We start from the raw sequence: 24,688 nt of genomic DNA on the forward strand, positions 1-24,688 counted from the left end.
AGTCGAGTCTCGTAATAATGGCATGCGAAATTGGCGGCTTGGAGGCAAATGATGAAGAGCGGCAAACGACGGAAAACGCTGGAATACGGGCCGACCGGATAAGGAAAGTGGTATTTCAAGACGAACGAGATCGAAGCTACACAAACTCCTTATTTTTGGTGGGTGTTTGCTGGCCTTCGAGCGAGGGGTGCAGCTGCGAGAGCTTGTAGGTGCTGCCTTCGTTGCGCAGGTACATGTTCGGGTTGGACTCGTAGGTGAAGGCCGGGTCGGTTGCCGGACCCATGCTCTCGCGGTTGTTGCGCGTCGTGGGGCCGGCGGGAGCCCGCGGGCCCTTGTTGGCGCGGCGCGCAGGCTCAACGTCGTCGTCGAAGCCCAGGTCGCGGTACTTTTGCGCCGCCCTCTCCTCGGCCTCGCGATCTTGTATGCGGCGCTTGCGCATGACGCAGAAGAAGACGATGCCGGCGCCACAGAAGATGCTGCGACGGGCGTTAGTTGTCGGAGCTGTGCGCGGGGCAGGGGGCTGCGACGTACAATGCGAAGATGCACACGGGCACAAGGGTCTTGAGCAGGCTGCTGACGGGCTTCTCGCAGGCGTTGTTGTTCGGATGGGCGTCGCAGTCGACCATGTTGGCGGTTGTGGTGGTGTGGCTGGGTAGGACGGCTGCGGCAGTGGGGTGGGGTGCGGTGGGTCGGCGTGGGAGGCCTGCCTGAAGATGGTTGCAGTTTTAAGAAGAGGCTGGCGAGGGGTCCGGGGCGTTTGAGGCTGGTCCTTTGGCAGGCGCGTGGTGATGGGCGAGGGTCTTTTATTGAGAGCTGGATGCTCGCAGGGAAATTGAAGGGGGAGCAGCGGGCGGCCAATCACCACGGTCGGCAGCCGCCCATCAGAGCCGCCGCCGGTCTCACCCCCGGCGAGCCATCCTCAGGGCCTGCGCCTGCCCTGTGCCGCACCACCTCCCGGACACAAGCACGACAAGCAGCTGCTCAACCCCTGCCCGCCAGCCCTGCGCCCCCATATCGCGCGCATGGATTTGCCGTCGCACCACTCCGGCGAGACGCCCGTCAGAAGACCCTTTCCCCGCATCGCACCATCTTCCACATGGGCATGGGCACGAGCTTCGGCACCGCAGTACCTACACGCCCCTTGAGCTGAAACCCCAGGCACCACCAGTTGTCCCATACCGCCAAGCCGAGCCTCAGCTCCCCATGTCGCCCGTCATCTCGCACTGAACAGTGTCTGGATGCATATCCACGCGCCGCAACGGAGATGCGACGCTCGAAGCAGCCCTGTAAGATCGTCAGAGTAATAAAACTCCGCTAATCACAGGCATCGTCCTTATTACCGGCCCTGCCCTCATGCCGCCAACATACCGATTTGCGCGCTCTCTCGTGAACGACCCGTGTTCGTTGCCCCCAAGGCACCGGGTTTGGCCTGGATACGAGCATCACTATCGTACATACGGTACCGGCTATTCCTATGTATCGTCGATCACCCATCCGGCCTGCGCCAAGCGTTCGCTTTTCTTCCCACGCTTGAGCCTTTGGTCGGCCTTGATTGTCTCCACCGTAACAAATTCAACAGTTTTCTTGTCTGGAGCTCAAGCGTACTGACACGCGGTTTGCAATAACACGGTCAAATGGAGTGCGCAACTAGGCTCTGCCGCTCTCGCTCTGTCAACGGGACGCTAAAGTCTTGAATCCTCGACAAGAAAATCCAAAATGCTTAGCAACAGAAGAATTCTCTTGGGACCTCTTAGAGCGATGGTCATGTAAGAAGTGGGTCGTGTCGCAGCCTACTTCGTATCGACCAATGTGAGCGAAGCACTGAAGGAAAATACCAATATCGCCGATACTTCCACTATAGTTACTCTTGGCATGGATCATTGACCGGACATCTTCGCACTGCCGGACTCCTTGCCGGAGATTGTGCGCATCGCAAAGATTGGTCAAATGGTGGTTCGTGCAAGCAAAACAGGACCGAAGTCCGCAGTGCCTCCGGGTAAGTCAAAAGCGCATCGCTACAGTAGCTGTCTGGATCAGATTCAAGTTGGAATGTGCATTTTTCCAACTGAACCCTACGGAATCACGTCAGAGAATCTTCAAAGGACATAGTGCTGCTCTTTCTCTGAGACGATGACCGTGACTGCAAGACATTATGCAGCGTCTCCGGAATTCACCCACCTCCCCCCGTGTACAGGGAAGTGAAACTCGCCCTCCAAGTAGGTTTGGGAAAAGCTAAAATAACCATTGCGTGCTTGGTTATGACACACGGGCATGTCTAGATGATGACCTGGGTGCCTTGAGCTGTCTGCGCGCACGATCAAATAGACTAGTCTTCACCTCACAGAATGCTGAAGTTTCGCCAAGGACACAGGGCAAAGGGCATGAGGAAAGGCCATCAGAAGCACCTTGCAAGAACCCGCATTCCTGAAACTCGGCTTGGAGGCAGCAGAGGTTTAAAAGTAACGGTAGGCCACTCAAACGACGGAACACTCAATTAAAGATATCTCCATACAAACTAGCTTCAGCGGCATTGGCAAAGAACGCGAAGGCATGTAAGCAGCCAAGTCACATGTCTACTACCATAACGGGAATATCGGGATGTTATCAGCAGATTTCTGACGGAGGATGCAAAGCGGCGTCGCGTTGCGCCCCGCCCCGCCGTTGACTCATCGTTGACCCCACCTTCTCAGAATGGAAAGGTAAAACCGCAACATCTCTAGGAATTGAACGGCTCCTTTGCTTCCATAACAAACAGCCCTCACTGCTGCTTTCCAACCCCCATCACCCTAACGATGGACAACCCTCAACAGACATCCGCCGGATCCGCTCCGCAGCGGCTCGGATGGATAGGTACGCACGTCGGCTTCCCACCACCCAACGCCGAGAAAAGGAGCATATAAAATCAAGGATCACACACACACGCGCACGCAAAACTGACATTCCCACCCACAACCACCAGGCCTCGGCTCCATGGGCCTCGCCATGGCGACCAACCTCCAAAAGCACCTGCAATCCACCTCCTTGCCACCCCTCCACTACACCAACCGCACCATGTCCCGCGGCGCATCCCTCTCCGACCTCGGCGCCATCCCGCACCCGTCCGCCGCCTCCCTCGCGGACAGCGCCGACGTCATCTTCCTCTCGCTCGCCGAGGACGCGGCGCTGGCCGCGACCGTGGACGCGCTGCGGCTCGCCTTCGACCTCGCGGGCAAGGTCGTCGTCGACACGTCGACGGTGCACCCGGCGGCGTCGGCGGCGGCGGCGGCGCGGCTGGCGGAGCGCGGGGCCGACTTCGTCGCGGCGCCCGTGTTCGGGGCGAGCCCAGTCGCGGCCGAGGGAAGGCTGCTGTTCGTGGTCGCCGGGGAGGACGCGGTGGTGGAGGAGGCGGTGGTGCCGTATGTGGTGGGCGTCATGGGGAGGGCGGTTTTGAGGGTCGGCGAGGATGTGAGGATGGCGGGGGTGATGAAGACGGCTGGGTAAGTGAAGAAGGGTTTTATTTTCCTTCGGTGTTTGTATTTTGTGTGTGCGTGAGGACTAGCTGATCTGACTGATTGATGGCGACGGAATAGGAATTTTGTCACTGCTGGGATGATGGAGTTGATTTCGGAAGCGCATGTTTTTGCTGAGAAGACTGGCTTGGGGAGTGAGGCCATGGAGGCGTTGTTGGAGCAGCAGTATGGGCCGTTGGCGTTCAATATGTCGAAGAGATTGACGACTGGTGCCTATATGCCGGCGAAAGGTACGTGGATGCTCATGTATACCCTGGCTTGTGAAACTGACCATTTCTGTTAGGGGATCGTCCATGGTCCAGTCTCGAGCTCGCACTAAAGGATGTCGGGCATGGAATCAAGTGCGCGGAGGAATCCGGAACCAAGCTGGAAGTCGGCGAAGTGGCGCTGCGGCACCTACAAGAGGCGAAGCAGTTTTCTGACACACAAGGTCGACCACTGGATTCATCATCTATGTATGGTGTATTGAGACAACAAGCCGGTCTACCTTTTGAGACGAACCAGGTGCAACAGCGGGACGCGGGCGACAAATAGAAGGGGTGATGCTAAATAGTCTCTCCCAAAGCTCTATTTACGAGTAAGTCATCGTGTTGAAACTATGAAAAGAGAATGGATAATATAGATAGAATGGGTCTGCTCGCAGGGAGACGGCCGCCAAACGTTTTCTGCAGTGTCTTCGATCATGCACTTTCTTCCACTTGTAAAGTTGATATAGGCTAATTTTGCAAGAATAGCCCCATCACAAATCTTTTTGCGTAATACAACAGCATCTGAAGCCTCAGATTTTGTCTTCGGCTTTGGTCTTCCAGTTTCTAATTTACTTGTTGAAAATGAGGCAAGGTTGTTGCGCATTCTCCTCCGAGCGGCCACGACTTCCATCAAACCCAGCGGAAATTCAGACCTTCATGGGAATATCGGCCTCGAGAACCTTCTCACCGACCTTCGGAGGCTGCGACTTGATCAAGATGAAGATAGCCCGAGCCCACTCATCCGTGTCGTTGTCCCACCGATGCATGGTAGCGTTCTGGACCACGACGTCGTTCTTCCTCAGCTCCGTCCTCGATCCGTCGTCCAGCGTCATGGTCACGGTCCCCTCGATCACGAACATGTAGTCCAGGGTGGTGGTGCGGTGGAACACGCTCTTGGAGCGCGGGGGGAGGCCCACGATCCGGAAGATGGCCCCGTCGTTGGCGATGCCGGTCTGGGCCAGCCCTTTGTCCTCCTTGGAGTTGACGTCGGGTGGGAGCTCCGCGGTCGACCATACGGGGACGATGACGGGGCCGTGCGGCGCTTTCTTGCCGGCGATCAGGTCGTCGCGGGTCACGATGGCCACTGCGTCTTCGTTGTGACCCGTGACAACACGGCGGATGGGTGTGTTGAAGTCCGCCTCATTTGTAGACATCTTGGGTTGGAATGGGACGCTTCAGGTCTACATTGTTCAGCAAGCGATTTCTCTGAGGATGGTCGAAAACGCACTTGCACGGTAATAAAAGTAGTTCGGATGTAGGAACAAGAACGGTCTTAGGCTGTCCTCTTGAATGTTGCTTGATGAGCTGCCGTGTATGATTGCGAGACATTCGTATTTTATGAGCCGGCGTATCTGCTACCCCATTTTTCTCGGCGCCAGTCACTTTCACGTTCATAAATTCCAACCGTTGCATGAGACAAGGAGGTGGTAGATTCTCCATCAAGACCAAGCATCCCCCATCACACGGGACCAATTGCGCCGAATAAGTGGATGCCGCCAAGACCAAATGTCCTCGGCCAAGGGTCGGAAAGGGTTAAGGCGGGGTCAGGTCGGAAAAATCAATGTCCTCCACTCGAGTGATTTCCCCCGTCTCGCAGTCGTAGGCACGAGCAATCGCCAGAGCGAGATTCTGAGCGAACTTGGCATCGTCCAAGGAACCGCCATGCCGCACTATCCCGCGAGTATGCCACATGGCTTGCACGGGCGAATTCGAGCAGACCAGCGCTGCTGTCGTGCACATTTGCGTCTCCACGTTCGACAGAATCGCGTCCTCACTCATCCACCACTCGTAGGCCATTTTCTGACACAAAAGTCCTTCACGTTCATCGTCAATGCCTGCCTTTCGCTTCGGGGATTTTTTTTTCTTACCAAGATCTGGATGGTACTTCAGATTCTTCTCTTGATTCGCTTGCGCGACTGCAGGCGTCCAGGTTGTATTAAAGTACCGCTGGCCTCGAGCCTCCCGTTCTTTCGCATCCATGCCCGCTTGAACAGATTCGGATCTGAAGTGTGCCAGATCAGTGCAACGCTTCAGTTTCCTGCTTCTTTTGTACCTACCTTGGCCCAAACGTGTCAATCTGCTCGTCCTTCAAGGAGTCGAACAGCGGATAGAGAGCCTGGAGGCACTTTGGAAACCCGTACAACGGGCTAGTTTTCAAGACTGCCTCTTTCAGTCGACGCTGGACCAGTTTCTCATTATCCAGCGAAAGCCCGTCGGTGCACAGTCGGTATAGTCCTGGTGTTTCTGCACCTGCACTTGCGGCAGCCAGGGCTGAGACCTGGGATCGCATCAGTTCCGTTGCCGCGACTCCGACGTGATGTTGTGCTTCATTACCGCCACGAGATACCACCGTGCTTTCAGGACATCCGTTCCGCTTTCCTGTGCACGATACTCATCCAGGATGCCTGAGAGAGGCATCTCGACTCGGTGTGAAGCGATTCGTATTCGGATTCTCCCTTGGGATAGAGGAATACTTTCTCAGTTGCGTCCGTTTCATCAACCATGAATTGCTGTGAGCAGACCTTTTATCATATAAAAAGAATGGGCGAGGGGTACTGCGTAGACTAGTTAGCCAAAACCTCGCAACCTCCCTTATTTCGGGAGTTGACGCCGGTCGGAGCCATGAGTTAGTGATACCAACCATCGAACCTTACACCTGTTTACAGAGCCCGAAAAAGTTACACGCCATCTCTTATTCAGCTTATCTGACAGCGTACCAAAGCCTTTAGTTTTCTTGAGAGAGCATCGTAGGCACAATCTGAATAACGATCTTGATATCATAAATGCAAGCGCGTTAACTTTCCTTACTCATCGCATGCCTCGCTGGCCCGGCGGATCATGCAAACAGTCAACGTATGGAAATTCAGGTGACTGGAACCTCACGATTAATAGCATTCTGCCAACTGACGAAGTAGCACTGGTAGCCATGATCAGTATCTCTCTGGACATTTGGTCTGCTTGCGACTTTCGACCGGAAAAGTGGAGGAAAGATACATACGGAAGCGGCAAACTGCTACAGCAAACGGTAATCAAGTTGCTGGCCGTGATGCCATCAAAGCGGCGTGCATGTGGCTTGTTGTACAACCGGATCCGGAGTTGCCAATGGCTGCTGTTCGTTGACCCTCCTTGCCTGGAAGGATGGCAGAGGCGCGACGGTCGCCATTAGTTGCGTTCCCCCGCGAAATAGCTGCAAATTATCGCGGTACAAGTGCGGGGCTGCAAGACATCTTCCGTCGCCATGAAGTCACAGCGCCTCAGCGTCGGATCTTGTCCAAGACCACGGGGCGAGCGCGGAGTAGCAGCAGCCAGGAGGCGGCGCGCGTCCATGCAACCAGCTCATCCAGAGACAGCGACCCCACCACGGTCTCTCGCCTCGCTCAACAGACTCACAACGCGAAGTGGGACATGTTAGGACAATTCCATTAGGTATAAACATTCATTAACCGTCACTCCGGCAGCAGCAGCAAGGCTTCATAGCCGTCATCGTCGGCGTCACCTGGATCCCATCATCGACCCAATGTGCCGCATTACCACTACCTCTCCTTATCCTTGATGGGGAAGTCGGAGCCGGTGGTCGACTTGTACTTGCCGCGGATGAAGTCGGAGATCTGCTCGTCCTTGGCCTGCTCGATGGCGCTCTCGTTGTCCTGCGGGCCCGCGCCCATGAACTTCTCCTGCACGAAGTCGACGCCTGGGACGTGTTAGCCAACGATGATTGCGTATGTGTATGTGTGTGTGTGTGGGATGTACTGACCCTTGTCGAGCAAGTCCTCGTTCTTCTCGCTCTCCTTGCCGCCGCCGGCCATGCTGTTCATCTTGTCCATGAAGCCGCCGCCGCCGCCGCTGCTGGACTGCTCCGTCGTCTTCTTCTTTTCTTCGGAGCCGCCGCCGGTGAGGTTCTTGACGAAGTCCATGTTTGTGATTCAGTGGAGGAGTGGTTGTGTACGTAGGTTTGTTGTTGTTGTTGTGATGGAGGACTGATTGTGTTTAGTAGATGCGGGGGCGGGGTTTTAGAGCTCTCTTATCCAACCACCTACCTGAGCCAAGATTGCGGCGCTGGCAAGTGACATCATCGTGGCTGCCCAGCCGGTTTTCGAGACCAGACTTCCAGCAGGCGCTGTCGCACGAGGGGAAGGAACGGGAGTCAGACGCCCGCAGGAGCTATGGAGTGATCTTCGGGCCCTGGTTTCGAGTAAAGCGCGCACCGTCTGCGTCGCTATCCTCCTGCGCCCGCCATTGGCTGCATCTCGTCCAAGTAGCTATCCCTGCACAGCTGATCGGACCAGAGCCATGTGGGGCCATGCGCACATCTGGCAGTTGCGGACCAGGGCACAGCCACACTCCTCCATCGACGCCAAGTCTAGACTTACGTATGCCATCTTATCTCTCTGCTCTATCCATGGCATTCCCAAGCTGCGGCATAAAATCCAACGCCAGACGTACACAAATACCGTCACAATCCTGGGCCAAATGCAATTGCATCACACCTTGCACGCCTAATACTGAGAAAACATCTGAATGAATCTGGAGAGGGAACTTACGGGAACGAACGCGTCCACATAAGTGAGCAAATTGGCGATAGCTTTTTAGATACAATTTCTACATACTCTAATCGCATCTACGTCTATCATTTTCTTTTTTTTCTAGCCTCGCGTTTTCGAAACCCTCAAAACAACATACTCCGGACCATCCGTCGAAGACGGCCTCTACAACGCCGAAGCTTACGCCCACATGGCCTTGAACTTCTCGTTGAACTCGTCGGACAACATCTTGAAAGCCGCCAGCACGTCGAGCAAGCTACCATCACCCTCGTCTTCCCAGCCCGGTGCGTCAAACGCCTCATCCGCGGCAGAAGCAAGGGCATCCGCCGCATCATCATCATCAGCTTGGTCGTCCCAACTCTCAGCAACGTTCTTCTTCGACACTTTCTTGCCCCTCGCAGGCAGCACCTTGTTCTCCTTCCCAAGAGGACCAGCAGCGGCGGCGGCGGTATCAGTGTTGGCCTCCAACAACCTGTCGGCCTTCTCCTCCATCGTCTCCTCAGCACCCTCCACGGCGTCGCCACCGTCGTTCGCCTTGACGAACCCTTCCAAACTGGCCACGATGGTCGCCAGCACCGACGAAAAGTCGCTCAGCACGAACCACACGTCGCCACGACGGATGCCGTTGGCGTCAGCCAGAGCGGTGACGTCGCCGTGTTTGAAGAAGTCGAGGAGGTAGGCGTTGAGCGGAGGAAGATCCGACTTGTCGTCGTCGTCGTTGTTCTCGTCACCCTCGGATGACCGGTGGACAGGAACGTGAGGGATCACGGCCTCTTCGAGATAGACGCCGGCGCGCACCGTGTGGCAAAGCTCGTCAATGGTGCGGATGCTTGCGTCGTCGGCGTGGCCCGAGAGGGCGACGAAAGGAGAGCGGATGGTACTGGGAGGCGCTGTGGGGGAAGAGCCTGCGTCGTCGCTGCCGCCGCCGCCGCACTTGACGCGCGACAGTGGTAGGATGTTGTCGGGATCGTGCAAGTGCTGCGCGGCATAGGTGCGAACATAAGTCTTGAAGATGTCAAGCGCATCGCGGTTGTGGGCGCGCAGCGCGGCCGCGGCATCGGCGGGGAGCGGCGGGAGTAGGACAGACGAGGGCGAGTTCTTAGTGACTTCTTGGATCGACTCGCGGTCGACGTGCCGACAATAAAGGCGGCCGAACAGGTGCGACATCACGAGCATGAGCGTGTGAAGAATGCGCTCGGCGCTCGTAGGAGTGTTTCGGATCCCGACGCACAGTCGGTGGAAGTAACCATCTTTGAGTAGCGTGTGGAAGGCGAAGTTGGAACTCTCGGTGTAGTACAGCTGCGAGACGCAGCTGGCAAAGTTGAGCGGGTTGCCCGACTGGTCGAGGAGGAACTGCCGGCGGAGATACTCCAACGAGAAGCGCAGATGGTGCAGCACCGTCATACGGTTCTCTTCACCCCCGAGGTAGAGACGCGGCTGGGAGAGCAGTGCGTCGACGGCCTGAACAGCGAAGGTGGAGTGCTTGGACTCGGAGAGCAAGGTGGACAGCCTGAGCACCAGAGTCGTCGTGATGGGGAAGTGACCGGTGAGATCGGGCAAGCGGGAGCTGAGCAGGCGGCTGACCTTCGAGACGGGGATGCCGTGGAAGACAACGTTGCCGAGAACATCGAATCCACGACGGCCAGCACGACCAGCTGCTTGACGGAAGTTGAGAGCGGTGAGGAATACTGAGTCGCCGCAGAAGACGACCGTCTTACAAGGCATGTTGACACCCATAGCGAGAGTACCGGTGGCCACAACCACCCGCAGGTAGCCCTTACGGAAGAGCAGTTCGACCACATGGCGGTACTTCCTGTTCATACCAGCATGATGGACAGCGATGCCCCGGCTTAGTGCTTCAATCAACCAGTCTGGGACACCACGGTATCTGAGCTCATCAGCATACTTGTCCAGCTCAGACTGTTGCAGCTTGGACCCGTCCTTGAAGTGAAATCCGTCGAGAGGGGCATCCGGGTCAAAGTTCTCCCAGCTGTCGATTTCCGTGGATGCTGACTCTTTCTCAAGGTCAGCTTTGCTCATGCCTTTCTCATGCACGGCCGAAGGTTTTTTGCTAGCGCCCTTGGACGTCCCCTTGCGGCTCTTCTTCCACTTTTCCCAGTCGTCCATTTTCTTGGCCCACACTGGAGATGTTTCTTTCCATTCCTGCTCAGCCTCCTTTAAACTGTTCAGGAGATTCTTGCAAATTGACTCGCAATCTTCGCGATCGTAGTTGAACAAGATCGCCGGTAGAGCGGACTGTTCATGTAGGCGATAAAGAAGCGGGAGAGTGGTTCTAGACAGGGATTCACTATCTAGACCTGTGTCTTCCTTCGCCTCAAGCTCGTACAACTCCCGGCCGAGGTCTTGGACGACGGCATCGAACGGGGAACTGTGATCTGACATCCAGCTCCGGCATAGGCTATTCAAAGACTCACGCCAAGTGATTATGGCGGCTTGAGTGATGACGCCTGGGAGCGCCTGCTTCGGATCGAGCGAATCTGGAACTGCGTGCGTATCACTCTCATGGGCTTTCATGGCCTTCCACAGAGTGAAGCAATCACGAGCCTCGAGCGAAAAGTCTTCCGGCATAGCACGCGATCGGTTCAACAAGCTCGCGACCGGATGGACGAACTGGAAGTCTTCGCCCCTGTCCAGGTCGACACGGGGGACGGCTGGTGCCTTTGGCAGTCCTTTGAACACGAGCTCCTTTGGTGGGACGAAAACGTACTTCCGCAGATCAGAGTAACGGTGCGGGTGGTGTACCATGACGAGATCATTGCCCGTAGCTTTCTGTGTCGAGGCGAGCCAGCTGCGGAACTCCTCAGGGTTACCGACGGTGGCGGAGAGGGCGACGATTGGACAAGGAGAGAGAAGAAGAAGCTGCTCCCATACGATGCCATCGTCTGCCTGGCCGATGCAGTGGACTTCGTCGAAGATGATGCGCTTCACACGAGAAGACCACGAACTGGCGTGTTTCGGGGCCAGGAGCATGTCCTGGAGAACGTGTGGCACAGTCACCAGGACCTGGCAGCCGGTTGCATTGTTGACGCGGTAGTCACGGGTATGGATTCCCCAGACCGACTTTCCGGCATGCTTGTACGTCTTGGAGAAACGGGCTTGAATCTCTGCGGCGATTTGGTTGACAAGGGCCTTGGTGGGCGCGACATACACAAGCACGCCATCATCGGAGCCTTCAAGGACCTTCTTCATAGCGTAGAAGGAGATGAAGGTTTTACCCGCGCTCGTTGGAGCTACCACGATGAGACTTTTCTTGGCGTCAAGGACGTCGAGAACCTCGCGTTGCCATCCATCTGGAACAAATGGAACGCGATCATCGGGTGCAGAGTCCATCTTCCGATCGAAGTAAGGACCGCAATGAAGGAGCTGAAACTCTTTCGATGGTGAGGGTATCTTCAGGCTTGTATCCTTCTCGGGCAGCGTGAAGTCGAAAGGCAGCTTTCGGTCTGGAGCCTGCGCTGCAGGTATCGAGAAAGGCAACCCAAGAGAGTCCACAGTCCGTCGCAGTCTCTCTTGCATAGTCTTTGTAATGCCGGATGCACCGCTGAGATGGCGGACAGCGTCCCAGATCCTGCCTGCAAGTCCAAGGTTGGGGGACTTGGCGTTGCTGGACATGGAGACTTTCCAAAGCTCGAGGAGGCAGTTCAGGGCGTAAAACTCAACCTCGGTGCCAATGACAGCCTGCTTAGCGCTCGAAAGAGAGTTTAGGTACTGTGAGGTTTTTGAGTACCGAGTAGCAGGCTGCTTCTCACGCTGGATGTCTTTGAGAACTGCATGCCATGCATTGAACACCTTCTGGTTCTGGACCGCTTCTTTCTTCTCGTGGTCGGCGGCAATCTTGTCCATCATATCCTGTTTCTTTTTGTTTTTTCCTCCCCCAGATTTGGCGGCCTGCCCCGACTGTTGCTGGTTCTTTCCCGTGTGCGAAGTAGCGGCTGGCTTATCTGGAATGATAATGGTCTCAGGCTCCAGAGCCTTCCCAACAGCATTGGTCAGACTGGCGGCGTACGCCATCATCTCAGCCATGAAACGCTGATCCCGGCGGCGCGCATAGAAATTTGAGCGTTCTTTCGCAGTCATGACGGCCTTACGATTCAACGGGCGTTTGTTGTTGTGCCAATGGGTCAACTCACGGAACGCTCTTGAGTCCTTGTCGTTCGGTTGCTGGACTGCTTGGCTATCGATGTCTAACTTGACTGGTTCTAGATGCTTGTCGAACCCTTCAGAGCTGAACGGAAGAAGCTTGCGGTATGACTCTGAGGATTGTTCTGGAGTGTGCTTCGGTACATCTTCCAGCTCTGATTGGCGCCCGAGTTCCACGGTGTCCAGGGCAACCAATGAACCGATGATCCTTTCGAATTCACTGCCCAACTTCGGAAGTGGAATCTGCTTGGCAAGGACCATGTTGTACAGTCTGCCATCCACGAGGTCGGAGATATCGCATGGCAGCTGTGCCTCGTCCACAAAGGTCTCCCATAATGGAGACTTCATGACGGCCAGTGCGGTTCCCGAAAATCGCTCCAGAACGCGCTGTGATGCTTCCGTGGACGTCGAAGAACTGAAAGAGCGTGATTCAAGGGATAACTGGCTTTGGAGGACGGCATGTAGGAAGAAGGACGCAATATCAGCTTGGGGTAGATCTCCGGCGGAGACGAGGTTGGCCGCGGTGGCAATGACGAGGTAGAGGCGCTCCGAAAGCTTTTGTTCTGTTCGTTCACGATGTTCGGTAAGGACGTCGTACAGTTCGCGTCCGAAAATAGGCGCATCAGGGTTGCAGGCCTGGTCTTCAGCAGCATGCTTGGCCGCAGGCGTCTCAGGTTTGGGCGTCTGAGCCATGCCTTCGATGACAGCAGTGATGACCTACGGCATCATTAGCATCAGCATGGTCTTATCTGCTGAGACAGGGGGGGTCACGTGATAGGCTTACCTTGGTATCCCTCCATTCAAGGCCATTGATCAAAGCGACGCCGTAGCCGCGCGTGAGAAACGAGCAAATGGCAAGACGGAGCTCGTCTTTCGCATTCCGATGGCGGTCGCACTGGCAAGTATCGACAGCGCCATCATTCATCATGACAAACAGGTACGCATTGGCGGTGAGAGCAGTCTCGAACTGCTCGCCGACGAGTGAGGGGAAGACAAGAAGCTTGATTGGAGAAGAGCTGGCGGCAAGGTTGACCTGAAGATGGCGGATAATAACGGCGCGGGCAAGGCGGTACTTCGCGCTCTGAGCGTCGCTGGCATGCGGCGGGATGCAGAGATGGTCCCTGTCGTCGAAAAAGGCAAGGTCGAAATTGCAGTTGCGGCGCTGAAGATTGTGCAAGAAGTGTTCGACGAGCCAAACGGCATGCAGCATCTGGAAGCCGTCTGCGAGGGTCAGCGCAAGTGGGGCAGCAGAGGCGTGGGGATGAAACCTGTGAAGTCAAGCAGCTCGTCGGAGAAGCAGTGAAGCAGTAGCGAGTCGCCATCGACGAGGAAGGGCTCGCTGCCGGCATAGTCGCCGACAAGGTCAACGCGACGGGAGTAGACGTTGCGATAGTAGTCGCCCCAGTTGGGCGGCTGCGGTGCGTCGGCGGCCTCCATGGTTGTGTGGATAGGCCGTTGGTAGAGAGCGCACAGATGTGGGAGTGTTGCAACGGGGTGCGATGGCGGTTGCGCAGGACGGGCGGAAATACCAGCGCGACATGGAAACGATTGCGCAGGCACTAGTGAGGCTCCGCAAACTGGAAGGCGGCGGGCCTTTCTCGGCTCGTCGACGAGCGCGTAGGTGCTGCGGTGCGGCCCCGGAAGTCGCGTGCCTGCCTGCCGTTTGCTTCTCAACCTGCGCCTCCATCGCCGCAAGCACTGACGTCACGCATCTTCGCGCGCATCCATTCTAGCAGCGACATGCCCGCCCGGGCTGTGCCGTGGCTGAGATCGCCGTGTCTCTCAGGAGATGGACGTCGGCCAAAGCTCCGGAGAGATCGTCGCATCGCCACGAGAATCGCAGGATCGACCAGCTCTCAGAACCTGCATAACAATGAACGTACCTTGCTGCTCGATAACAGCACGGCGAGGCTTCCCTTGTTCGAAACCAATGCGGTTCATTGGGGCGCAAAGCGGCTGTTGTGGCTGTGCATATTGCGGCGCGCACTTCTCACCGGCGATGGCAGAAGATTGAGTTCATCGAGGACGCGATTTTTCTTCTATGGGCAGTCAAATCTAATGTCTGGATGTGGATGCGAGTCTTCAATACTGATAGTCGCATCCAGATGCTAGATCCCACTACCCATGTAGCTGTGGTGCAATATCTCCGGATGGCAGATACAGGCTGGCGTAATTCTTGTCACCCTCTGTGCCCCAATCTACGCCGATATGGCAGGCATTTGCCGCCGCAGTAGGCAGCAGAGGAATTCAACTTGCCTGCGTCTGCCTTGCCGATATTGCGCTCTACCTGTATAGGTAATTGTAACCAATATCTGGGCATTTCAGACGGGCATCTACGTCCGGATATCGGATTCGAATACCTACACAAAGCAAGGCGTTTTTTCCTTTCTGCGGCGGCGGCGGCGGGTGGTGCCGCGTGCTAGAACCTGTTTTGGCTTGCTGCGCGTGTCGACGCGTCTGCCTGTAGGTCTCCGCTGCGCGCCAGTGTCCGCTTTACATCCCGATCATTCTTCAGGATCAATCCTCCTCCGCTACGCAATCAACAAACCGCCCTTCCTCAACCCCAAAATTTCCTACGCGGCGCTCGCCCACGTTCCTCGTCTGAGTCTCACTATGGCGAACAAGAAACCTTGCAGGTTCTTCAAGCAGCCAGGAGGCTGCCGCTTCGGAAGCTCATGCAGATTCTCGCACGCAGATTCAGCCCCGAACGAGACTCCTCGTAGCTCCATGCCGAATGGAAACCGCAACCTTTCCAACACCGAAGTCGAATTCCGTAACTGGAGATTCATGATTCCGAAGGAGGGCAACCTGCCTGAGCTCCTGGGCCCTCAACTTTCCACTTTTTTCCAAAAGGGTGCTGAGCTTGTAGCGTGCGATCCGGGCATTCGCCAAGATGTCATCTCTCGCCTGGCTTCACCTGGTGGCCTGGCCCGCGTTCGGGAGCTGGTTGAGCTGGACTTTTCATCACTCAACGACAGGGTGAAGCTCCGCAGGTTCCTCACTTATCATATGCACTTCTTCCAGATCATCACCCACCCAGATGTCCTTTCTTCGATCATCTTGGAACAGCCGTTAGGTAGCCTGTTTACCTTTCTTTACGGGATCAATGGCCAAAGGACTATTCGGCTCTTTTCATCCATTACTGACCTGCTCTCAAATGTTGCCGGTGACGCCACACCCACAGGATCACTTTCGATGACAGACGTTTTCCAGCTCACCTTCCAAGTTTTTGCCAAGATCATAGACATCAATGGTGGTGCACAGATCAACCCCGACATTGCGAATCTTGCGGAAGTCTTCTCCAGTTTGCTCGATCAACTCGTCGAAGAGCATGGTGAAGCGGCCTGTGAGAAGCCACGTGCTTCTTTGATCCGAATCCAACAGCGAATGGGCATCGGCCAAGCAATTCCACATTTAGCAAACAAGCCAAACCCCCCAGTCAAGCAGATATCCTTTGGCATTCCTATCGACCATCCTGGCCACCTCTCGTCCAACGGACCTCGCCACGACAACGACCACGGGGATATACGGGAGATTGAGGTGCTGCCTACATGGCAAGAGGTCAAGTCGCTGAGACCTGAGTACCTACCCGTGAAAGACCCTGCCACGTGGCACAAGTCTGGGGTTCAAGGCCTACTAGACAGGCACTTCCGTCTCCTTCGCGAAGACACTGTTGGCCAGCTTCGGGATGCCGTTCAAGCCGAGCTCTCACGCATGGAAGCTCCTGACATTCATTCCACAAATCAACAGAATGGTCGACAAGGTCTTCGTACCTACACTTACCGCGGTGTCAGCGTAGCAGACTTTTCCATTGATCGTAAAGCTGGACTCCGCTGCCAGATCTCCTTCCCACAACCACCTCAAGTCCGAGATATGAGCGCAAGCAAGAGATTGGAGTGGTGGACGCAATCCCGCCGCTTGCAGCCAGATGCGCTTGTATGCTTGTTGGACAAGACTGGGCTTCTGCTCTTCTGTTCGGTGGCCCCTGAACCATCGAGGCCGAGAGGCGCTTCCAAGAGTGCGGAGGACAAGTCCGCCGAGGAAGGAAAACGCGACCTCCATGCAGACAGCGAAGTTGCCTTTCTGGAGCTCTGTCTAGTTGACCAGAGCGACCAACACATCATCGACCTTTTGCGTCGCTGCTGGAACTTTCGCCAGATGTCGCTGGTGGAGTTTCCAGGAGTGCTCCTGCCGGCCTTCCAACCTACACTCAAAGCTCTACAGCAGATGTCGCTGACCGGAGATGTTCCGTTCTCCGAATTCCTCGCACCCGGTCAGGATGCCGCGGGCGTTGTGCGTGTTCCACCCTCCGCTTATGCCAGACGCCCAAACTTCAGCTTCAGTCTCAGCAGCATCACCAATGGAAGCAGAAATATTCAGCTGTCACCTCAGAGGGAGTTTGACGCAACGGAGCTCGCCCAGAGTTCTTCACTTGATTATGCACAGGCAAGAGCCGTGGTGGACTCGCTGACACAGAGCTTCGCTCTCATCCAGGGACCACCGGGCACTGGCAAGAGTTATACGGGCATCGCTTTGATTAAAGTCCTTCTGGACAACCGCACGGCTGCAAACCTTGGCCCCATCGTATGCGTCTGCTACACCAACCATGCGCTTGACCAGCTCCTGGAGCATCTTGTGGATGCCGGCATTTCTCAAGTCATCCGTGTCGGATCGAGATCCAAATCCGAAGTGCTGAAGCCTCTTCTGCTCCGTGAGGTTGCAATGAAGCTGGAAAGAACAAAAACGGAGAAGCGCGTCTTCTGGGATATTGGCAAGCAACTGGAACGGGATGAAAGGGAGATTGAGCAGCTCATCACCGCCTTGGGCAACGCCGACTCGTGGCAGTCGGTGAGAGAGTATCTCCAGCAAAACTCTCCCAGCCAACATGACGAAATCTTCGGCTCCTCTTTTCCAGATGAGGATGGCTTTATGCTACAGGAAGAAGACCCAAAGGATGCCTTTCTTCATTGGCTTAGCGGGGGTCGCTCTCTCGCCTCAAGTCATCACGAGCGCCCCCACTCCCTTCCTCTATCGGCTTCGCTTCTGACGTTGTCACATACCGAGAGGAGACTTCTGCATCTCCACTGGACCAACCTTCTGCGCGAGAAGATCCAGCGCAAGTTAGTGCATGCTCTGCACGAATACAACGATCGGAGAGCCCAGCAGGATCTCAACCGCTTGGAACTGAACCTTCGGTGCTTGCAAGAGGCACACATCATCGGCATTACCACTAGCGGGCTTGCTCGCAATCTTGATATCCTCCGTCGAGTCCGAGCAAAGGTCATGGTCTGCGAAGAGGCTGGTGAGGTCATGGAGTCTCACACTCTTACCGCTATGCTTCCTTCGGTGGAGCACGCAATCCTTATTGGTGATCATGAGCAGTTGCGACCCCAGATCCAACGTTACGACCTGGGAAGAGAGCATCCCCGTGGCGAACAATACTCATTGGACGTATCGCTGTTCGAGAGATTGGTACGTCCAAATGATGATACGGCAATCCAGCTACCCTACACCACTCTTGAGACGCAGCGTAGAATGCACCCGATGATATCCCAGCTCGTCCGTGACACCCTCTACCCCGCCCTTCACGACGCGCCTTCAACAACGGAGTACCCAATGGTTCCCGGTATGAAAGATAGGCTTTTCTGGTTCGACCACCGCGAGCACGAGGCCGGCTCAGACCAACCTCGGGACGTCACCTCGACAAGCCGTACCAACGACTTTGAAGTCGAAATGACGGTAGGCCTAGTGTCACACTTGATGAAGCAGGGCATCTATCATGCTGAAGACATCGCCGTGCTTACTCCATACTTGGGTCAACTACACAAGCTACGTGCAAGGCTCGGTGCGATGTGGGAACTCGTCATCAACGATCGAGATCTCGACGAACTCGAGAAAGCAGGCATTGCCACTGAACAAGTCTGCAAAACAACCGCGCTTCAGGCGCTGAAAGTGGCAACAATCGACAACTTTCAGGGCGAGGAAGCGAAGGTCGTCATCATCTCTCTCGTCCGCTCCAACGAGATGAACAACTGCGGTTTCCTCAAGACATCCAACAGGATCAACGTTCTTCTCTCACGCGCCCAACATGGAATGTTTATCATCGGCAATTCCAAGACGGCAGGCAGCGTGGAAATGTGGCAGGATGTTCTCGACATCTTACGTGCCGGTGAGAACATTGGCACATCGTTTGAGCTCCAATGCCCTCGGCATCCGCGTACGCTGATCGCTGCTGGGAAGCCAGACGACTTCGCCCAATACTCTCCAGAGGGAGGGTGCGACATGAGGTGTGACCAGAGACTGCGTTGCGGGCACTCCTGCATAAACAAGTGCCACTCACAGCTGCTGCATGATGCCGTGGTTTGCTTGGAGCCTTGTCCGAGGCCTATGAAAGGTTGCGACCACTCCTGTCCTCGCGTCTGCGGAGTCGGTTGTCCGCAAAATTGCGCGGTCAATATCTTCGATCCAGATAGGACTCTTCCTTGCGGACACCCCATGGCGAATTTGCCCTGCTGGCAAGCTCAAGATATCTCAACGGTGAAATGCCAGGCCAAGGTTCTTCGTACCATCCCCGGTTGCAACCACAAGATGCAGTTGCCATGTCATGTCGAGGTTGAATCCGATAGCTTCAAGTGCCCTGGACTCTGTGGCGGACTACTTCCATGCGGTCACACATGTAAGAGGGTATGTTACGCATGCAAGACCAGGGAGAATGGTTCCATCACCCGAGAAGACCACGGTATTTGCCAGCAGGTATGCGGCCGCGATTACAGCACCTGTCGCCACAGCTGCAGGGAGAGATGCCACGGCGACAAGCCTTGTCCTCTATGCATGGCTCCGTGTGAAGTCTCCTGCGGCCATTCCCGCTGCGCCAAGAAATGCCACGAGCCGTGCGCTCCTTGTGCCGAGCAGTCTTGCGCTTCGCACTGTCCCCACAGCAGTTGCAGCCTCCCGTGCGCTGCGCCGTGCGACTGGCTGCCCTGTTCGAAGAGGTGTGAGAAGCTGCTTACGTGCGAGCATCAATGTCCATCGCTCTGCGGAGAAGCCTGTCCTGAGGCCAAGTTTTGTCAAGTCTGTGCTGCCGACAAGATCAAAGACCAGCAAGTCGACTTCATCGAGATGCTTACCTACAAGGAGGTTGACCTTAACGAGGACCCTTGTCTTTTCCCCCCGTGTGGCCACATCATGACCATGGCCAACATGGACGGGCATATGGATATGAATAAGCATTACGTCACTGCGCCAGATGGAACCTTTGTCGGTCTGAAGCCGGCGCCTCCATTCTCGAGCGACGAGCTTAAAGCCTGCCCAACCTGCCGCGGGGCCCTCCGCAGCATCTCTAGATACGGTCGGGTCGTCCGCCGCGCGCTGCTGGACGAGTCCACGAAGAAGTTCATCGTCTGGTCGCAGAACGAGTATCTCAGGCTCCAGACGCAGTTCCAAGACGCGCACTCCGAGCTGAACAACACCGCCGATGCAGTCGTCGTCAACACAGTGGCACCGGTGGCGCTCACAATCGCAGGCAGCCCATACGTCCTGTTTGACTACATCAAGGACACCGCCGCCGCACTCAACCTCACCGGCCGCTACAAAGCCCTCTTTGCCCTCCGCACCCAGCTCCTGGCGCACGTCAACAAAGTCCAGCACGAAGAGCAGCCTTTCCGCAAAGTCCACGACTTCTGCCAGGACGCGCGGCGGCGCCGCGGGCACGACGACATTGCTAGCGCCTTCGCCCTCTCCCCAGAGGTCCTGCAGACGCGCGCGCACCTCCTCGCAAGCGCCCTGCTCCTCCGCTGCGACCTCGCCCTTATCGCCGACCTCGTCGCCATCTGGCGCAACAAGCTTCCCGCGAAACTGCGCGGCGGCAACTGCACGCTCCATTTCTCATCCATCCGTAATCGCTGCCTGGCCCTCCTGCAAGACGCCGACGCGGCGCACAGCCCAGCTCAAAAGGTCGAAGCCCTCCTCTTCCACGCGCAGAGCAACGCCATCCAGCGTCTGCCCTTCGCCGGCGCCACCGCCACCCCGGCGGCCACCACGATACAATCCCAACAACTCCGCGAAGAAGCGCTCTCCCACATCGCCACCGCTCGCGCCATCTGCACCTTGCATCCAGGCAGCACGGGTGGACTAAATGCCGAAGCCGACACCATCGAAAAAATGCTCAGGGACTCGACCTTCTTCGCCGTCGTGACGTCCGAAGAGAGGCGCGCGGTGCTGGCGGCCATGGCGGCGGAGTTCAGGGGTACCAGCCATTGGTACTACTGCGCCAACGGCCACCCGTTCACCGTCGGCGAGTGCGGCATGCCGATGCAGCTGGCGGTGTGCCCGCAGTGCGGGGCGGCAGCGGGCGGGCAAGGCCATGTGCCGGCGGAGGGCGTGACGAGGGCGGAGGATTTGGAGAGGGAGTTGGGGGAGTTGAGGCTGTGAAGGGGGATGGGGGAGGTTGGTGGGTGGTGTTGGCTTGGTGGTACTGATCGGTGGGGGGACGTGTATCCGGTACGTAAAAGCGATAGTTGCTAGACAGACACGGTGAGAAGGCTGGAGATGTTCAGATAGATGGGGTGGTAGAAACTCTGATTGCTGTTGAGAAAGGATATAGAGAGGGGGAGAGGGAAGAAGAAAAAAGGATGCATTGAACGTAGAGGTTCCCACTCCAAGTGCTTGTAAGCGATCTGTCTGTTCCCTGAGTGTAGTACTTATACCGGCGTCGTATCAATAGTGTACAACACCCCAGCCGTCCAAAACCAACCGCCTTCCGCCGAGCTGCAACGACTGGAGAGTTCGCTAAAATGTTTGCTGCACGTGTCCTGGTCCAAAACTGTCTCCAATGTCCATTCAACCTTTATGCCCAGCTTTACCGAGACTTTGGCATCGCCCTCGAGTGGAACGGTCGTCGACCGACTCAATATCGACTCGTCGTTCCCCGTCACCTCCATTCTCGGCCCGATCGTTCCCTTGCAGAACCAGTCGATTGTTTTCTCCATCTCCTGGCGTGGTACCCCATGCTTGCTTTGTGCGCAGTCGCACTCGTCGGGGATCTTGTGTTGTTGCAGCATCCGCAGGTAGGTGGCATGGTCCGAGACCGTTTGCTCAAAAGAACTGCTGGGTGGGCCCCATTGCCGAGACGGGATTGTGATAGCGCGTCGAGCTTGGAGAGGAACAGCTGCGTTGGCGAGGCAAGCCAGGGCAGCCAGGACGGAAAATCTGGGGTGGAAGCGCATTTTTTGATAGCCAAAAAAGGAGTTTTGGTGGGATTGTGATTGATGCTGTTGTGAAGGAAGGCTGAGCAATATTTCAGTGGCCACGTTGAGCTTTGTAGTGTCTTTCTGAGCCTTTAGCGGGCCCGTTGGGAGTCGTAGACCCTGATGAGAACTGTCAAAGCTCGAAGCTGGTTAGAGGCTAACCATGGTTACAGAGTGAAGAAGATTTGCTTTGACGTGTCCTCGCTAGTGCGACCCAGCTGCTTGCCGGAGAAAGCCAATTTCTCCGTCACGAGACCTATCCAATCGGGTGTGCATTTCATCTGCCTTTTTGGTCATCGCTTGCCTGCTCTCGAGGTGGAGATCATCTTGAGGCCATCCCTGAAGACCGTGGAAAAGCAACGGTAGCAGACCGGATTTCCAAAGAGGTACTCGATGATGGTAATTGGTCCATATGGTCAAGCAAAGGACCAGGATAGCCAATAACACTGAAGCAGCCGGCAGGGAAATCCACACCCAGTTGACTTGAACAAACACAACTGGCCGGAGAACCGATCCATTGGAGAAATGATCGTTGTAGTTGTGCCTAATGCGGTCGGTCATGCTGGCAGAAATATCATGGATGACGCCAGAAGTGTTCGGGTTCTGGTAGAACGGCAAGAAGATTTGAGGGTTCGAAGAATGTCGTTTCTCGTCTGTTATGTAAGACGACATGTTGAAATCGAAATTTTCGAAAAACGATTGACTGACTTGCGTCCCCAAGTCAAATGAGATGTGAAAATCGCTGGCGTTCTCCCAAGGGCCAATGTCGGATGAAGGCGCATTGGGTATGAAGACATAGTCAGCTTCATCCGATATACTAACCCTACCGTTGTTATCTTGCGTCGTAAACCCGTTTATGGCGCCGTTCACCTGAGAAAGAGGTCAGCGTACGGTATGGAATCGGCAATGATGGTCTCAGCACTGACAACAGCAACTCCTATGTACTTCTTCAGACACCAAGATATGGTACACTGCGTTGTAGTAAACGTTGTGGCCATCATTCTGCTGGCAGTCTCAAAGTCCCACGTGCTGTTCCATTGAAAGGTAGCCAGGTTCACAATGATGACTTTAGTCCAGTCGTCAGAAGGTTGGTTTGGAGCGGACGTATTGGATACCAGTTGAGCAGGGTGGCCAACAAACAAAGACAAACAAAGATGGGGTTCGATCTTTGGTTGATTGGTAGGCGGGGGGTCGGAATCTTTGGTTGATTGCGAATTCTTTGCAAATAAGCAAAGATCTTTGCCTGTTTACTTGGCATATCTCACGGGCCACTATCGTGAGATTCTTATGGTGTTTTGCCCCGATTGGGTAATACCCCACCTGCCCCACCCTACCCCCGCCCCCCCCCCCCCCCCCAGCACTAGCAGCACGAGCATAGGCACTCGAAACGCTTGCTGGATACTAGATACACGGCATGCTAAGCAGTATGCTGAGCAGTATATATATCGATGGCCACGGCTATGGCCGGCCACGCCCACCTCCCCTCCCCCCCCCAAGCAATCAAATAAGCATTTCGCAAACAACCACGCCTCGCGATCTTTGGTTGATTGGTTCAGCTGGAACCACGATCTTTGTTTGGTTGATTGGTTAAAACAATCAAAGCTTTGCAAACATGCTTGTTTGTTGGCCACCCTGCAGTTGAGTGCTGGAAATCCTGGGGATCCACTTGTGGCCATCAAAGTTTGTGCCATTTTGCGCCCCGACAGTACCAATGAGGAATCCGCGATGTGGGGCTTCGAAAAGATATCTTTCACATTGCAGGTATGCCTGATCCTTCGAAGCTCCGGGCATGTCGTACTCGGTACAGTTTTGCTGTTCAACCTTGGTAGACTGAGTGACATCTTGACAGTCACTGCATAAGGCAAGTGTGGAGAAATCGTTTCAAGTGCAGTTTGCAGACGGGCACACGAAGTCGAGTGCTCCGTTCATACCGAATACTCCACGGAAGAGCGCCCCTTGCAAAGACGCATCGAGCAATCCAGTTATCACCATTCAGTTAGGGAGAAAATGTTCAGAGAGGATATGGGACACTTACACGTGGTCCCAATTGCAGATACGTTGTTGGTCACATCGAAGTTGTTGGAAATTGCAACCGTTGCGACCTCTTGTGGGAAGTTCACATTCTGAGTCCGAAACGAGACTATTTGTTGTGTGAAAGGTCCAATCCCAAGTGTCAGAAGTGTCACAGATGATGCCAGCCCTGCAATAGGAACCACATTTCTAGTGTACCAGAAGAACTGTGCGGCTCCCAATGGACCTCGGCTGGCTTCGTCAAAGACCTCGAGGTTCCGGAGTTTGCGTGTTCCCTCGTGGCGCCAGTAGTACGCCCACTTGAGTTGACTGATACATGCTGCAACTGGAAATAGCATTGAAACCCTCGCCGTGGTTGCCAGCAAGGACAGAACCGTGTTTGGCTGCAGATAAAATGTCCAGTCGTCGAGGGGTTTATCCTGTATCGAGTCCAAAATCAACACTATCGCAATCAACGCTACTATGCTTCCAGTAAGGACAGAAATCTCCAAGAACCACCACCATTTGTCATATCTCTTTAACTCATGGGTATCCTTGTGAGTTCCGGCACTATCGTGTAGAAGCCACGGAGAGGTTTCTGTGGATGTTTCGTCGTTACGGCCACGTTGGCTTCCAGTATCTTCTGTATGTGTCTTCGGAAAATCATTAGACACTTCATTCTCCATTTATATTCTCTTGCATGTTGCAGTCTCCGATGACATGTTCACTCACTGTATGGCTCAATTCATCCATGGAATAATACCCGGCGGTATTTGAACTCTGCCGAGGTGGCATGCCAGAGCCTTGCGACTTGCGAGAATACGGTAATCCGGACTGTGACAAAATAAGCTCATTGTTTTGCGCGATGATTAGCTTTCACGATGTGAATACCATGCCGGTTTCGACGGGTAGAAGAAATGCGTTGCTGGACCAGGAACGGCGGGGCACCATTTCACCAGTTTGACCGGCTGCCC

At 55.4% G+C, this 24,688-nt stretch overlaps 6 protein-coding genes across 6 annotated transcripts; 2 read left to right on the plus strand and 4 right to left on the minus strand.

Annotated features, from left to right (window-relative positions):
* Positions 1–136: 136 nt before the first annotated feature.
* SLS55_003033 (uncharacterized protein) lies at positions 137–626 on the minus strand (the record flags this gene model as incomplete). Its single annotated transcript, XM_066774513.1, has 2 exons — positions 137–476; positions 532–626. 2 exons carry the CDS (start codon positions 624–626, stop codon positions 137–139), a joined length of 435 nt encoding a protein of 144 aa, XP_066634632.1.
* A 2,065-nt stretch (positions 627–2,691) lies between these two features.
* Positions 2,692–3,480, plus strand: SLS55_003034 (uncharacterized protein; the record flags this gene model as incomplete). The annotated part of the gene is made up of 3 exons (XM_066774514.1): positions 2,692–2,699; positions 2,851–2,858; positions 2,960–3,480. The coding sequence occupies 3 exons, from the start codon at positions 2,692–2,694 to the stop codon at positions 3,478–3,480; spliced, it is 537 nt and encodes a 178-aa protein (XP_066634633.1).
* Positions 3,481–4,404: 924 nt separating this feature from the next.
* On the minus strand, positions 4,405–5,121 carry SLS55_003035 (uncharacterized protein; the record flags this gene model as incomplete). The annotated part of the gene is made up of 2 exons (XM_066774515.1): positions 4,405–4,930; positions 5,117–5,121. The coding sequence occupies 2 exons, from the start codon at positions 5,119–5,121 to the stop codon at positions 4,405–4,407; spliced, it is 531 nt and encodes a 176-aa protein (XP_066634634.1).
* A 2,169-nt stretch (positions 5,122–7,290) lies between these two features.
* SLS55_003036 (uncharacterized protein) lies at positions 7,291–7,671 on the minus strand (the record flags this gene model as incomplete). Its single annotated transcript, XM_066774516.1, has 2 exons — positions 7,291–7,448; positions 7,512–7,671. 2 exons carry the CDS (start codon positions 7,669–7,671, stop codon positions 7,291–7,293), a joined length of 318 nt encoding a protein of 105 aa, XP_066634635.1.
* Positions 7,672–8,478: 807 nt separating this feature from the next.
* Positions 8,479–13,896, minus strand: SLS55_003037 (uncharacterized protein; the record flags this gene model as incomplete). The annotated part of the gene is made up of 3 exons (XM_066774517.1): positions 8,479–13,176; positions 13,244–13,680; positions 13,728–13,896. 3 exons carry the CDS (start codon positions 13,894–13,896, stop codon positions 8,479–8,481), a joined length of 5,304 nt encoding a protein of 1,767 aa, XP_066634636.1.
* A 1,290-nt stretch (positions 13,897–15,186) lies between these two features.
* SLS55_003038 (uncharacterized protein) lies at positions 15,187–20,889 on the plus strand (the record flags this gene model as incomplete). Its single annotated transcript, XM_066774518.1, has 2 exons — positions 15,187–18,628; positions 19,505–20,889. The coding sequence occupies 2 exons, from the start codon at positions 15,187–15,189 to the stop codon at positions 20,887–20,889; spliced, it is 4,827 nt and encodes a 1,608-aa protein (XP_066634637.1).
* Positions 20,890–24,688: the final 3,799 nt, after the last annotated feature.

This window comes from Diplodia seriata (genome assembly GCF_021436955.1).
Source record: "Diplodia seriata strain FDS-637 chromosome Unknown scaffold_3, whole genome shotgun sequence".
Taxonomy (NCBI): Eukaryota; Fungi; Ascomycota; class Dothideomycetes; order Botryosphaeriales; family Botryosphaeriaceae; genus Diplodia; species Diplodia seriata.